Here is a 10,312-nt window from a genome sequence, read left to right as displayed (position 1 = left end):
GCTCTGAACTCTGAGTAGCCTCGCTCGCCCTGCAGGCTGCAGCTAAACCACCCTCCAGCTCCAAGAAATAAACCCCGGCAAACGCGAACACCCGACGCCATGGCCAGGCCGCTCTCTTCCTTCTGCCTCCACCGGATCAGGTCCGGCGTTACTGCGTCCACTGCCGCACCGCCGTCGATATGCGCCAACAAGGAGACCTCCTTCGACGACGCCAGTGAGAGCAAGTCGCCGAAGGATGACAAGCAGGAAGACGAGGAGGCTAATAAGAAGGGTGGCGCGGAGGCCGTCGTCGTGGGGAGGAAGGTGATGGTGGCGGCGGACGGCGGCAGCGAGGAGGCCCGGACGGCGCTGCAGTGGGCGCTGTCGCACGCCGTCCGTCCCTGCGACACGGTGGTCCTGCTCGACGTCATCAGGGTCGGCAGTGGCGGCAACGGCAAGAACCGTGCGTAAGCTGCATAATCATCTAGTATTTGCGTCCTGATTACAAACGAGGAAGATGGGTTTGCCTTTCTTGTTTGGTGCATAATCATCTCAATTAAATTAGGACGCGATCCAAGAGGGAGTAGTCAGCACCTGGAGGCAATGAGGAGCATCTGCCAGGCCAAGAGACCAGAGGTAACTGCAATAATCACAAATGATACCAAGAAAAGAGGGCATAATTTGTCTTTCTGATAGCGGTACTAGCTCCAAGCAGCATTAATTTAGCAAGTGGAACTATATGAACAAAAAGATGAAAAGTGAACTTGATATATTACTGCTTTCTAGCGCTTGTGCTGCTAATCCTGATTATTACTAAATTCATTTTAGGTTACTTTTGATTCAAATCGGCTGGCCTTGTTAGCTGTATTTGAATAAAGTTTGGTATCTACATCTAAACACATCATTGACACAATCTATAAACGAACATCAAGATTTGTAAGGGAACACTAGCTAATTGCAACATTAATTTCCTCTCACAACTAACTAACTAACTAACTGCAACATCAAAGATTTAGATTGGCATTGATAATGTTGGTGTTCCAAAGCTAGAACTGGTATGCATTCAATGTCTTATTAGTGATGGTCTATAAAGAGGAGTCCCTGATCTGATGCCATCCATAAGTAACTTATAGCTCATAACTATAGCCTGGTCCTTCCTCCTAAATAATTGACATCTTTGGGATGGTACAACAAGTATCTGTTGAGTAGGTCATCTCCTGCTCTGTTCGTGTTCTCTTTGGTACGTACATGCAACAGAATCCATTGAATGTACAATAGTAGGATTCAATTGTTCACGAAGATGCATTTTTCTGTTGTTTGCGCCACAGCTTTGTGTCTGCGGAAATGCAAAGCGCAGCAGCCCACGTATAATCCCCAAATTTGGCTCAATGGAAATCAAGCATGTGTGGTCTTAACAGAGATCTTAATTATTACTTTTATCAGTAGTGTAACTTTGACTGATGAGGCTGTTTGGAATGCAAGATGGTACATACTTCTTTTTTATATATAAATTGAGTCTATCACTCCTGGAAACAGGATCTTTGCCGAGTGCAAACTGCTTTGCCGAGTGTCAAAAATCGGGCACTCGGCAAAGACCTTCTTTGCCGAGTGCTACACTTGGCAAAGAATTGCACTCGGTAAAAAAAAGGTTCTCGGCAAAGGACTTCTTTGCCGAGTGCTAGGCTCTCGGCAAAAGCACGACACTCGGCATAGGCTACCCGTCTTAACGGTGTTCAGACACGTCCTTCTTTGGCGAGTGCCTGCTGTGAGTCACTCGGCAAAGAAGGTTTTTTTTTTTTAAAAAAAATTCTTTGCCGAGTGTTCCAAATCTGGCACTCGGCAAAGATTTTTTTTTAATATACTTTGCCGAGTGCGTGACAACGTGTACCAAACCTTCTCAAATTTTTATCATAGTCTCCACATACGATATCACAGCATCTCAACAAGTTTCATAATTTTCGGACTTCGTTTGCTTTTTATAGAATTTAAAAACACTTCGCACGTAAGTTCGTGGTCATGTTTCGTGAACAAGATGTCTGAAATTTCGGGTCCGTTCCTAGATACGGCCTCACACTACACGCAGTAACATGACTATAATTTTTTGAATCATTAAATTCCATTATTTGTACCACTTGCAGTTCAAATTTATATTTTTCGAAAAAGTTTAAGTAAACGAAATAAAGTAACTGCGTGTAGTGTGTGCCTGCTGTGAGTCACTCGGCAAAGAAGGTTTTTTTTTAAAAAAAAATTCTTTGCCGAGTGTCCCAAATCTGGCACTCGTCAAAGATTTTTTTTTAATATACTTTGCCGAGTGCGTGACAACGTGCACCAAACCTTCTCAAATTTTTATCATAGTCTCCACATACGATATCACAGCATCTCAACAAGTTTCATAATTTTCGGACTTCGTTTGCTTTTTATAGAATTTAAAAACACTTCGCACGCAAGTTCGTGGTCATGTTTCGTGAACAAGATGTCTGAAATTTCGGGTCCGTTCCTAGATACGGCCTCACACTACACGCAGTAACATGACTATAATTTTTTGAATCATTAAATTCTATTATTTGTACCACTTGCAGTTCAAATTTATATTTTTCGAAAAAGTTTAAGTAAACGAAATAAAGTAACTAAATATATTAAAAAGCCACAAAAAATCTCTAAATTCTAACTAGGAGTTCCTGATACTTTAAAAGGGCTCCACAAAAAATTTGGAGGCCAAAAATAAAAAAACTTTGCCGAATGCCGGGGTATGGCACTCGACAAAGGGGGTCTTTGCCGAGTGCCAAGAATAAGGCACTCGGCAAAGATGGTTTTGAATTTTTTTAAAAAATTTCCACTTTGCCGAGTGCCTTCACAGAGGCACTCGGCAAAGATATTTCGAAAAAAAAATTCTTTGCCGAGCGCCGTGTCAGGGGCACTCGGCAAAGTTTTTTTTTTAAAAAAATCTTTGCCGAGTGCCAGATCTGGGACACTCGGCAAAGAAAATTTAAAAAAAAACCTTCTTTGTCGAGTGCCATATTGGGGGCACTCGGCAAAGTATACATTTAACTGGACCGGCCACGCACCCCGGCCGCACACACGACACAAGCACGACGCGCCACCGCCAGCCCAGCCGCGCTGCCCTCGGCCGGCCCTGCCCCCGACCGTGCCCTGCCCGTGCTGCCCGCGCCGGCCCTGCCCGCGCCGCCCGCCCGGCCGTGCTGCCCCCAGCCGGCCCTGCCCCCGGCCACGCCCCGTGGACAGCCCGCCTCGACGCCGCCCATGCCCGACCCCGTTCCCGACTCCGACGACCCCGACCCCGACGCCGCCCGCCCCTACCCCCGGCGCCTGTCAGGTATGTCTTCTCTCTTGTTGTTGTCGTGGTAGTGATAGTTGTAGTAGTATTAGTATTAGTTGTACTAGTAGTGCTAGTGGTAGTAGTAGTATTAGAAGTAGTGGTAGTAGTAGTAGTACAACTAGTGGTAGTAGTAGTAGTAGAAGTAGTGGTAGTAGTAGTAGAACTAGTGGTAGTAGTTGTAGCAATAGTGGTAGTAGTAGTAGTAGAACTAGTGGTAGTAGTAGTAGAAATAGTAGAAGTAGTAGTAGAAGTAGTGGTACTACTTGGATATATTCTTCTGCATGGATTGATATCCAAACTATATGGCTTCTCTTAAGACATATGTGCTTGTCGGCCATCGTGCCGTTGTTTTCTGTAGGTTTTGGAAACCTCACCGTGCAGGGGAGGTTTTGCCAACTTTTTTAAATGACAGTATTTTGTTCCATTTTTGTAGAGAAGAGCCCGTCGGAGCCGAGTCGGAGTTCCCGTCGCCGTGTCGGTCTACCTGCACCGCATCGCCTCGCCACTACACCGACCCGCCATGGCCCTGCTAGCCTTACTCCACCGCCACCCTAGGTATAACCCCTCTTTCCGTATCATGGTCGTAGATCGCGTAACCCAGTTAGGCGTCTCCCGTTCGAAAGAGATACTGTTGGAGGTATGCAGATCTTTGCATATCTATGACCGTATCTGTTTCGGATTGTCTACGTTTTTTGGACAGCCCGTGGATGCATAGATGGGTTAGTTTCCATGGTCTGCTCTGGTCCGAGATAGAGTTTTGGCATGACATCCCTGTTGTTCTCCAGATACACACTCTTCTTTGGCAGGACGTGTATCTGGAGAACAGCGGGAAGGTGCTACCGAAATTCTGTCTCGGATAGGAGTAGAGCATGGAAACTAACCTTATCTACGCATCCACGGGTGGGATTAGGACCTATCCTCACCTATTAGACAATAGGAACACCATGTAGATGCAATTGATGGTTACATTACTCGCTGATACATATGTTAGAGGATGGATGACTGTCAGTGAATGTACACGGGCTGGAGAAGTCAGAGTGATTACACCACGGAATGGATGAACAAGACCGATGCTTTCTTGAATAGTGCATTTGGCAAGGCTGCTAAAGGACATTGCCTAGTTTTGTGTCCCTGCAACAAATGTAGAAAAAGGAGAAGGGTAAATAAGGTGAAAATAGGTAAACATCTTGTGAAGAATAGATTTACACCGGACTACACCCGATGGGTCCACCATGGTGAAGCCCATCGTATGAGAGAGGAGGTGGTGAGACCACGGGTGGAGGCTTTTGATGCTAATGCGGGGGTAGCGGACATGTTAGATGACTTTCACCTAGGTCAGTTCGATGAGGGACGTGAGAAGGAGGAGATGGAGGCAGTCGCATAGGCGTTCTACGATGTGATGGACTCGGCACAGAAACCCCTTCACGATCGGCCAATAGTGTCTCAACTGGATGCCATTGGACGCTTAATGGGGTTGAAGTCCGAGTTAAACTTGAGTTGACCTGGCTTCGATAAGATGTTGGCCGTGATTGGCACCCTGCTTTCGGAGGGCCACATTCTGTCAAAGAGCATGTACGAGTCACAAAAACTCCTTCGTGCACTTAAGATGTCGTATGAGCAGATACATGCTTGTCCAAAGGGGTGCATCCTATTTAGGAAAGAACACGAGCATGCAAAGTTCTGTGCAAAGTGTAAATCCTCTAGGTACCTGGAGGTAGACTCTGATGATGGCTAGAAGAGGCAACTTACGATCCCCGTGAAAATCCTATGGTACCTTCTGTTCCTACCGAGGATCCAACGGCTATACATGACCGAGGAATCCGCGAAACAGATGACATGGCATAAAAATAGCAAATGGTACAATCCTGATAAGATGGTACATCCATCCGATGGTGAAGCTTGGATCCGCTTTAATGACAAACATTGTGACAAAAGCAGATGAGGCTCGTAATGTACGTGTCGCGCTGGCAACAGATGGGTTCAATCCTTATGGAATGATGGCTGCCCCATACACATGTTGGCCCGTCTTCATTATCCCCCTTAATCTCCCCCTCGGTGTCTCCTTTCAATGACATAACATATTCTTGTCGTTGATAATTCCTGGACACCCAGGGAGTAATATGGGTGTGTTCATGGAGCCCGTGTTTGATGAATTGGTCCATGCTTGGGACGAAGGGGTATGGACATACGATCGAGCTACAAAAACAATCTTCAAAATCCACGTTTGGTACCACTACTCCCTACATGACTTCCTGGCGTATGGGATATTCTGTGCCTGGTGTGTTCACAGGAAGTTCCCATGCCCAATATGCAAGGAAGGTGTAAGGTTCATTTGGTTGCAGAAGGGTGGCAAGTATTCGTCGTTCGACAAACATTGTCAATTCCTACCTCTTGACCATCCATTCAGACAAGACATCAAGAACTTTACAAAAGGTGTCAAAGTGACAAACCCTACACCACAGATGATGACTGGTGCCGAGGTTCATGCTCAGATAGATGCTCTCGTGCCCAATGAAGAAGGTGGTTTTGTGGGATATGGTGAGCAACATATGTGGACTCATATCTTGGGCATGATGAGGCTCCCCTATTTCAATGACCTTCTTCTGCCACATAACATTGATGTAATGCACACTGAAAAGAATGTCACCGAGGCACTTTGGGCAACACTCATGGACACTGAAAAGTCTAAGGACAACCCTAAGGCTAGAGTGGACATGGCAACGTTGTGCAATAGACCAAATCAAGAGATGCAGCCTCCTAGTCGTGGCAAGACCTGGAGAAGGCCTAAGGCCGATTTTGTCTTGAAAAGGGACCAAAGGAGGTAAGTACTTGAATGGATCAAGACGCTAATGTTCCCTAATGGGTATGCAGCGAATCTAAAGAGGGAAGTGAACTTAGGCACTCTACGAGTAAACGGGTTGAAGAGTCATGACTACCACATATGGATTGAGTGGCTTCTTCCAGTGATGATTCGAGGCTATATCCCGGAGCATGTCTGGCAAGTGCTGGCATAGTTGAGCTACTTATTCCGCCAGCTTTGTGCCAAGCAGCTCTCTCGGACCGTCATTGATTACTTGGAAAAAGCGGCACCCGTGTTGCTCTGTAAGTTAGAGAAGATCTTTCCACCCGGCTTCTTCTTGCCGATGCAGCATTTGATTGTGCACCTCCTGTATGAGGCATGGATGGGGGGGGGGCCGTGCAGAACCGTTGGTGCTATCCAATCGAGAGATGTCTGAAGACTCTTCACAAAAAATGTAGAAATAAAGCCAAAATTGAGGCTTCCATTGTAGAGGCATACATTCTAGAGGAGATATCGAACTTCATAGAAAAATATTACACTGAGAAACTTCCTAACGTTTATAATCCACCCCCTCGTTACAATGCTGGCGAAAATGAATCGAACCTCAGCCTTTTCCAAGGGCAACTCGGAAGCGCAAGTGCATCGACCACTAAGCAATTGAAAAATGAAGAGTGGCGCAATATCATGCTATATGTGTTGACCAACCTTGTCGAGGTGCAGCCGTTCATTGGGTAAGTTCTGAACGAACTTGTTTCATTTCACCGTATGTCCTTGTTTCTTCGTCCAACCCCCTTGTTTCTCGTTGGTACAGGGAATTTCTTCGTCAATCCTAGCATGGATCAAGGCAACCTACCCCGCAAGAAAATTATACCCTTCTTTCACAGGGTGCGGGACCAGGGAGCCCCAATTTCATTTGTTGGTTCAAACAGAAAGCCAAACTGATGCATCTATAAGTGTTGAGCTGAGACAGGTTGCAAATGGCTGTACCGTTAGGGTCAAGTCATTTACCGGTTATGACATGAATGGATATCGTTTTCACATAGCAAGCTACGAGCAAAGTCAGCCCAATCGAAAAACCACAAACAGTGGAGTTGTTACGCCCGGCACTGATGGACTCGACTATTATGGAAGAATTGAAGAAATCTATGAACTATCATTCTATGGTTCCAAACCTCTTACTCCTATCATATTCAAATGCCACTGGTTTCATCCTAGAGTAACGAGACGGACCCTAAGCTTGGGCTAGTCGAGATTCGACAGGATTCCATCTATCTAGGAAAAGATGTCTACATTGTGGCTCAACAGGCCGTCCAGGTTTATTATACGTCATACGCGTGCAAAGACGCTGAGCATCTTAAGGATTGGTCTATTGTGCACAAGGTATCGCCACACGGTAAACTACCTATCCCAAACGATGAAGATTACAACTTCAACCCAAACACATATGATGAAGAGTTCTATCAAGAAGAGGGACTACAAGGAAGGTTTGACATAGACTTAACCGAAGAGATATGAATGGAAGTAGACAATGAAAGGGATGATGACGAGGACGCTGGAGACAAGGTGCGAAATCTGAAGGACATACAAATGCTTGAACGATTATGTTTAGGCAGTGACAATGAAGACAACATTCCTCCTTCGGATAGTGTTGATGAGTTGGACAATGTTGATAGTGATGATGAGACCTATGATCCAGCTAATCTCAATCATGAAGATTATTTTTAATACATGTAATACAATGTTTTTTGTAATTATGTTCTGTTCATTTTTGCACCTATTTCTAATTACATCTTGTTTTTCTTTTTTGTTGCAGGTGATTGAACAAAGATGGCGGGCGACTGTCATAGGTCCGTGAGCTCGATTTACCAAAGACCACGTCGGCTGCAAGAGGAAGCGGAGGGGCGGCAGAGGGATTAGATAGGAGGAGGAGGAGGACCGCTAGACATAGGAGGGGGCCGTTTCCTCCCACGCCGCGTGAGGAGGAGCCGGAGGAGGAGGTGGCGCCCGTGGACGAGTCGGACGATGAGCTAGTTTGGTAGACGGACGAGGAGGAGGGGCCGCACGAGGACGACGAGTTGGAGGCGGCAGGCACGGGTTCCGCTTCCTCCGACTCCTCTTTGAGTGTCTACTTGCGAGGTCCCACGAGCCTCCCACATGTTCCGCTTCCTCACCAATGCCTAGTGATTCACCCCGAAGGGCAAAAGTAAGTAACTTTATATGTTATCACCACTACTTCATATGATATGATGAAAAAAAACTAATAATTTTTCTTAATCACTTGTGCAGGAACTGGGTGGTTGTGTCGGGTGGTAGCGCACGGCTAGTCAACGGCATCCTAGGTCTTCTGTGCAGGCAACACTTCCCCGGCATTGTCACGTATGCATCAAAGACGGAGCCGGCCTACTCGTTTGACCACTACGCCGTCGCCACCAATGCGAAGTACCCCAACAAGGCGGCGCGGGTGAAGGCAGAGCTTTGGGTAAGTCTCCCTCGCACAACATTGCTCAATACGTCGTATTCATTGGACTTTTCTTGAAATAATGAATGGATATATCGCTTTTGTATGCAGACTTATTACAGATGCGAGGAGGGATTTGAGGCCAGGGCGGAGCAGGCGACTACTAAAGCCTATAAAAAACTTGTCTCCGACATGCATCACGAGGTGTGCATCTAGGCCATCGTAACCTACTACGGGTCGAAGCTTGGAGAGAGGAAAACCAAGAAAGATGCAAGAGAGATGTAGCTGACCCGAGAGCAGTACCTTGAGGTAAATGAAGAACATCAATATTGATTCGTTTTGAGATTAAGTTGGTTTAATTTGATCTTCTTATATGTCCAATACTTGATGACATGTAGATGATTCTCTGGTGGTGCCAAGCGTATCCTAAGTGCTGGGCGATGATGCTAGAGAGGTGGTTCACGGAGGAGTACCTCAAGATGCACAGGGATGCCTGGGACCGTTGTTTGCAGATGCAAGGTCCAATACACCATCAAGGCAGCCGCAGCCTCACCGGATACAAACAAGCATGGGTACGCGAATTCATTTATCTATTGTGATGCTCAGTTCTACCTGATTTCTAATCATCGTGCTGTCTTTCTCGCAGCCGGCGTCACATAGTGGTCAGGCTTGCTCGGACTTCCAGGCATGGTGTATGGCCCACAAGGGCAAGGCGACGTCCGACGTCTCCTTCAACCTGGAGGATCTGCCCGAGGCATACACGAACCCGAGCGTCCACTCCCGCATCAGTGAGTATACTGAGGTGGCGAGGTCGCTCCATGGGTCAGACCATGATTCGAGCACCTAGGACTTCGATGGAGAGGCCGTCATGAGGGCGGGGCAAGGCAAGAAGCATGGGCGGTTCTGGCTTGGCGAAGGCGTCATCGACACGGCCTCTACTCCCTCTCTCTCCTAGATCCGAGCATGGAGCACGAGCGAGAGCCCGGCCATTCGCACACGGCCGACCGCTGCACAGCACCGGGTCGACGCACTCGAGGTTATTCCTGTTTTACTCGTCATACATTGATCTTTACACACCTTAATTAGCTTTGCATTACTGAAACATTGGAGTGAAATATTGTAGGCCCGGCTGGAACAAGAAATGAGGCAACGTCAGGAGCTGGAGGCCGGGCACCAGAGGATGGCGTCCCAGCTAGAGGCCGAGCGGGCCGAGCGGGCCGAGCGACAGGCCCAGACGCAGAGGCTGACGGACATTACGGAGTTCTTACAAGGGCTTGGGCAACGTGTGGGCTTCTCTCTGCCAGCTGGGCTATTGGTTCCACCTCTGCCCCCGCATCCTGCAGCTCCAGCTACTCCTGTGAGTATGAAAGTTTTTTACTTTCGCTTGTGCTTTGCTTGTATGGCCTCTACCTTCCTATATTAGCTATCCAAATAATCTTGCCTCACATCAATCTTTTCTTCTTTGTGCAGTCTCCATCTGACGGTGGTTCGAATAATCCACCTCATGCACCTCCGAATGATGAAATTGGGCCTTCACCACAGCCACAGTGGCCGAGATGAGTGCACGTTGTATTTTTTTCATTTGTTGTTCACTTGGTGATGGACTTGTGATATACTTGTGATGCACTTGTGGACTTTGATGGACTTGTGGATTTATTTGGATGGACTTGAGCACTTATTATTATATATGTGATATATATTGTGATAGATGTGATATGTGCGGATGGATGTGTGGATA

At 46.9% G+C, this 10,312-nt stretch overlaps 1 protein-coding gene across 2 annotated transcripts; it reads left to right on the top strand.

Moving 5' to 3' along the window:
- On the top strand, positions 1 to 10,280 carry LOC136508580 (uncharacterized). 2 transcript variants are annotated; one of them, XM_066503295.1, is made up of 10 exons: positions 1 to 442; positions 545 to 3,313; positions 3,750 to 3,871; positions 7,930 to 8,319; positions 8,403 to 8,595; positions 8,686 to 8,883; positions 8,973 to 9,146; positions 9,221 to 9,610; positions 9,698 to 9,931; positions 10,045 to 10,280. In XM_066503295.1, exons 1-2 carry the CDS (start codon positions 100 to 102, stop codon positions 670 to 672), a joined length of 471 nt encoding a protein of 156 aa, XP_066359392.1. In that variant the 5' UTR covers positions 1 to 99; the 3' UTR covers positions 673 to 3,313; positions 3,750 to 3,871; positions 7,930 to 8,319; positions 8,403 to 8,595; positions 8,686 to 8,883; positions 8,973 to 9,146; positions 9,221 to 9,610; positions 9,698 to 9,931; positions 10,045 to 10,280. The 2 variants fall into 2 exon arrangements, with proteins under 2 accessions (XP_066359392.1, XP_066359393.1); XM_066503296.1 differs by lacking the exons at positions 3,750 to 3,871; positions 7,930 to 8,319; positions 8,403 to 8,595; ... (3 more) ...; positions 9,698 to 9,931; positions 10,045 to 10,280 and having other exon boundaries at positions 1 to 446; positions 545 to 678.
- The last annotated feature ends 32 nt before the right edge of the window (positions 10,281 to 10,312 follow it).

Source organism: Miscanthus floridulus, chromosome 15, assembly GCF_019320115.1.
Source record: "Miscanthus floridulus cultivar M001 chromosome 15, ASM1932011v1, whole genome shotgun sequence".
In the NCBI taxonomy this organism is placed as follows: Eukaryota; Viridiplantae; Streptophyta; class Magnoliopsida; order Poales; family Poaceae; genus Miscanthus; species Miscanthus floridulus.
This window is presented reverse-complemented; position numbering and strand designations above follow the sequence as displayed.

Coding starts and splice junctions, on each gene's coding strand:
- LOC136508580 (XM_066503295.1), top strand. CDS start 100: ATGGCCAGGCCGCTCTCTTCCTTCTGCCTCCACCGGATCAGGTCCGGC. Junction 443..544: donor TGGCGGCAACGGCAAGAACC/GTGCGTAAGCTG, acceptor CAATTAAATTAG/GACGCGATCCAAGAGGGAGT.